The 5261-nt window shown below is 35.9% G+C and overlaps 1 protein-coding gene across 1 annotated transcript; it reads left to right on the top strand.

The window, feature by feature from the left end:
* Positions 1 to 4266: 4266 nt before the first annotated feature.
* Positions 4267 to 4779, top strand: LOC131680101 (zinc finger protein 433-like). Its single transcript, XM_058960822.1, has one exon. It carries the CDS (start codon positions 4267 to 4269, stop codon positions 4777 to 4779), a length of 513 nt encoding a protein of 170 aa, XP_058816805.1.
* The last annotated feature ends 482 nt before the right edge of the window (positions 4780 to 5261 follow it).

Raw genomic sequence — 5261 nt, 5'->3', positions numbered from 1 at the left:
GTGTTTCTATCGGATCCTTTGTGGATCCTAGTATTGATTTTAGCTGTTAATTTTTACTACTGAAAACTAGATCTACACCAAACTTTTTTAATTTTTTCCTAAGTGGATAAGCCATATTCTGGTTGAAATCTACTGCTATCCTTTTTAAATTTTCAGTTGTTGGAGTTAAGGTTGAAGTATTCTAGATTTTTTTTATTAATTATTGATTGGATGGTTTGCTCTGGATACCCGTTGAGCTTACCTTTTTCGAGAATGAATTCAGTTTCTTTAGTTTTTGTTTCTTCCCCTAATGGTAGAGTGCATTCTATGGACCACGTGGTGAAAAGCAGCCATTTTATGCTGATATGAATGGCTTGAAGTATTTGGTATAATTCTCTCAGTATTTGTAGGTTTCCTATATATTTCGAAAGTCAAGGACCCCCCCCCCCCCGCCCTCTCTTTTTACAAGCACATCCAAGAAGGGCAAATTGTTATCTTTCTGTTATCTGTTTTATGGATGTTGTTAATGGTTTTCAACATCCGGGATAAATTTTTACGTTTGATAATATAATAGAAGATATCGTCAACGTATCGCCACCAGCGTTCTGGTAGCTCACCTTTTTCTTTTAAACAGTCTTGTAAGTTTGCCATAAAAAGTTCACAAAGAAATGGAGAGAGTGGGTTACCCATCGGAGCACCCGTGGTTTGTTTATAGAAGACACCCCGGAATGTGAAATAATTTTCTTCCATGCAAAGGCGAGCAAGTTGGATATAAGATATTACTTTGCTTTTCCATAGACTGTTGTTATTTTGTTGTAATAACCAATCCTCTAGTAGGTTAATTGAATCTTTTACAGAGACACTTGGGAATAGTGCCGTCAAAGGAGACCATAATCTCATCGTCTTTGATTTCACCTGAGTTTTGAAGTTTGAGAGTGAATTCTTGTGTATTGGTGATGGACCGGCTGGAAAACTTTTTTGGCATATTTTGAAATTCTTGCACTAGCCATTTTGCAATTTTTTGGATTGGGGCACCTATTGATGAAACAATTTCCCTGATTTCATTTCCGGGTTTGTGAATTTTTGGGAGTCCTTTTATTCGAGGTAAGATGGGATTTGAAACTTTGAAACGAGTGAGATTCTCATCCAAGAGGGGTTTACAGTCTTTAAGAGTTTTTTCAACACGTTTAATCATGTCCGGGAGGGGGTTCGTTCTCTGTGCCTTGTACGGGCCAGATATAATTTTTTGGGTCATGTCAGCGTCATATTGTTCTTTGTCCATTATTACAACTTTGTTTCCCTTGTCAGCCTTTAAACAAAAAACTGGCTTTTCCCTCAATTCTTTTATAATTGTTATTTCTTTTGTTTGACATTTTTGTGGAGTATTTTCTTTAATTATTTCCGCTGTCGTGGATCTAGCGTCATTAATTGTTGAAAAATGATTGTTGCAATTATTGATACCTGTCTCTAGGTCAATGATTACTTGTTCAAAATTTGGTCTTGATGCTATTGCATAGTTAAGTCCCTGATTTAACAAAGTCGATTGTTCTTCGGTAAAGCTCTGAGATGAACGATTTACCACAAAGTCATTTAAAATGTGTACTGTCGGTTTGGGTCGGTCAATGTAGGATTTTAGTCTTAAATTGTCGAACTTCTTGTCCAAAAGTTTTCTCTTTCTCTCCGATTCACACTTTTCTGCAACTTTCACTTTTGTTAGAAACAAACAAAAACTCATTGGGTGTTCTTTAGCCAATTTCAAATGCAAGCTATAGCACTCCAATGTTGTCACATTTAATACACTATATAAAAGTTTTATACTATGATTTAAGAAATCGGCTTCCATCTTTTTCACTACACTTGAAGGCACGGATGTCTTCAACTTGACTTTATGACAAGTTGGGGTCAATTGAAATTTTTTACACTTTCTAAGAAAAGCAACATCTTTATGTAATCCCGCGATTTTTTTTTCCTAAGGCTAATAAATTTATTATGCTCACTTGGCTTGGTCACCATTTTCCACTATATACGCGAACGGAGGTCTTAGTGGAATGTACGTAATGTTTCAAAGATTTTCTTCCATTTAATTCCACTGTTTTTATAGTTAGATGCACTTGCACTTCACTATTTAACAGATACCGGTATTTCGATTACTACTTGTAATCTTCTTCAGTGTTTGTATCAGTCTATAGGACGCGTATATATTGTAATATAATATTATTTTTCAATTCCAATATTGGCTGGTTTTTCTTTTGCAAAATTTTAGAACTCGAATAATGATTTCTTTTCTTGTATATAGTTGTCAAGTCATGTATAATAAAATTGTAATGTATACATTTGAAAGCTTTTAATAAATATAAGCAACTAAAAAAATCTCGTGTTCATCATTGAGAAAGGCACAATTGCACCGCTAGGTGGATTAAAACAGGTTTTTTATGGATCATTCACACTGTTTTATGGATTTTCAGTTTTGTTTTATGGAACATGGACAACTTTTTTATGGATCGTTTTTCAATTTTTTATGGATCATTTCTGTTATTTTAGCGGCGCAAACTTAGGGCTGCCATTTACGAATCATGTCCTAGTATTGGAACATTACTCCGGAAAATCCGGATTGCCAAAAACCAGATCCATTATTCCGGTTCTATTGTACAGAATGTACAAAAAGATGTCAGAGGCATAACCGCAGTGAAGTAGAATACACGTAGGCTGGTCATTCGATTGCTGCAATTTTTACTATATTTTGCATGGTTGCATTGATCTCAGCTATCAAGTATTTCTGTTATATATATATATATATATATATATATATATATATATATATATATATATATATATATATATATATATATATATATATATATATATATATATATATATATATATATATATATATATATATATATATATATATATATATATATATATATATATATATATATATATATATATATATATATATATATATATATATATATATATATATATATATATGCATTACCTACACGTACATCACTTGTGTACACTGTTCCTCGATATAACGTACATATTTTTTAATTAATTTTTCATGTCCAAATTTCTCTTCAATTACGCATGTATGCCTTATTTTAAGAATTCAATATGTTACACATAATCTTGAAACATACTAATTGGGCTTCTAATAAGCATGTTAGCAATTGTCGATTTCATTGAAGTCTACGAGAGACATTTTTCCAATTTCATTTGCGTATGATCGTAAATTAAAATCAACCATTTATCTCAAAAAAATAATACAAAATCAGTAAGTTCTAACTGAAAACTAAAATTAAAATATTGTTGGTTGGTTTCGTGACTGCGGAATCTGATTATCTGGACCGAATGGCAAGTTCCATGATATGCTGTGCCACAAAAAATAGCATGTCTAATGCAATCATATTTGTTGACACCACAATCGCTTCCTGGAACTCCCGAATTCGGTTCTTCGGACTAAAGATTCTTTTTATCATTCTCGATATTTGGGTCATCAAATTACACCAACCTTATGATCTACGAATCATATTCAAAGTAATGTAGACACATTTAACGCCGACTGCGGATATTCCTGAACTCAGTTCCCTGGACTCATGATTGTTTTGTCCGTTTTGTATTGATGTTGTCATCATGTGATGCATGAAGTGATGTCCCCTTGACGATCTACGAGGAATCCAATGATATTTACCAAAATTTTACTGCTGGTTTCTCAGACTAAATAAGAGTGGGAGATCATATTTGTAGTTACACGGACAACTGTGCACGTTTATTTCCGAAAGCTGCTTTCAGATTCGGCCTAGCGCGGGAGAAGTTGACTACAAAGTGGATCCAGAGTTAGTACACGAGGACGCGGACGATGAGCGATCAGATATCGAAAATGCAGTGGAAGATGCTGATGAATTAAACATTTTCCTTTGGAACCAAAAACCGAAATGCGCATCAAGGGAGAGAATGGGAAGATTCACGTTACTAGAGGGTTGGGAGAGGAAAAAGTTGAAATGGGCGATTTGCAGAGCGTTTTCGTCGATTTATGGATCCGGATCGTAAGATGAAACAAAGTAGTTCGAAAGGGAGAAAAGGGATCTGATGGTTTGCCGCTAAAGAAGGATCGTTCATTACCCATTCGGAACCGATGTCCATATTGTAATAAAGAGTTTGCGGACAAGTACCTGATGACGACGCACATTCGATGGCACACGAGTAGGTTAAGGTTTTACTTATTTTCTTTTCTGTAAATTTCAATTATATACTGTTTACTGTTACAGGTGAAAAGCCATTCAAATGTGTCCCCACTGTTCGAAAACATTCACTCAATCGATAACGCTGAAGATACACGTCAGGTTGCACACCCGGGAAAACTCCGTACGTGTGCGAATACTGCGACCGAGGGTTCACTCAATCCTACAATCTGACGGTGCACCTGCGAACCCAACACAACCAGATAATGGTATAAGACGCGAAGTCGACGTGCTGCCCGAGCACAAATGTCGAGTATGTAGCAAGGTCTACCGATCGGCGAAAAGTTTCCGCCTGCACGAGAAGCATGCCACCGGGAAACTGTTCGATAGTCGCGATTGTGGTAAAAAGTATAACACATATGTGGCCAAATGCAAGGCTTCTAATACCGACGTGAAGGAAAAGATGTACTCATGTGAAATCTGCAGCCAAACATTCAAGCATCAGCAAAGCGGGGTGTACCACATGAGCAACAAAACCAAACACAAACGGTTCGACAGATGTTTTGAGAGATCTGGAGACGGACGAAGGAGAGGCGATTTGCCGAAGCTAAAATAACTTTCTCGTTCCCAAATTGTTAAAGCTACCAAGTACAACACCGGGCAACTTGAGCAATTTGTCCTGAGCATGTTTTTGGCAAGTGGTGAGGATATGTATCTGTTTATTGGGTAGTATTTGGCGCACCAACATTAGTAGCGTAAATATCCAGCGCCAGACGCAGTTTCCGTTTGATGGATTCAATGGAATCGCTATCGACAGACTCTTCATCATCTCGACTTCCATGAGCTCATTCAGTCCTTTATGATAAAATAACAATAGTCAACGCAGGCTACGGTCCGACCAGGATGTAGAATTCAACTAGATACATTCGACAATAATATCACGCAAGACTGGCAGTATATTCAACTGCTGTATGCTTTTCAAGAGCAGTTGATTCTTGGTGAGCTATCGGAAAGAATTCAAAAGAAATGGCATTTGCTTACATTTCAGCATGTATCAAACAATTGAATTCAAATAATTTGTACCTTTCCGATTAATTT

The sequence above is a fragment of the Topomyia yanbarensis genome, chromosome 2 (assembly GCF_030247195.1).
Source record: "Topomyia yanbarensis strain Yona2022 chromosome 2, ASM3024719v1, whole genome shotgun sequence".
In the NCBI taxonomy this organism is placed as follows: Eukaryota; Metazoa; Arthropoda; class Insecta; order Diptera; family Culicidae; genus Topomyia; species Topomyia yanbarensis.
Note: the sequence above shows the minus strand (reverse complement) of the source record. Positions and strands in the feature narration are given on the sequence as shown.

Bases quoted from the DNA above. Each gene is read 5' to 3' on its own strand.
- LOC131680101 (XM_058960822.1), top strand. From the start codon at position 4,267: ATGTGTCCCCACTGTTCGAAAACATTCACTCAATCGATAACGCTGAAG.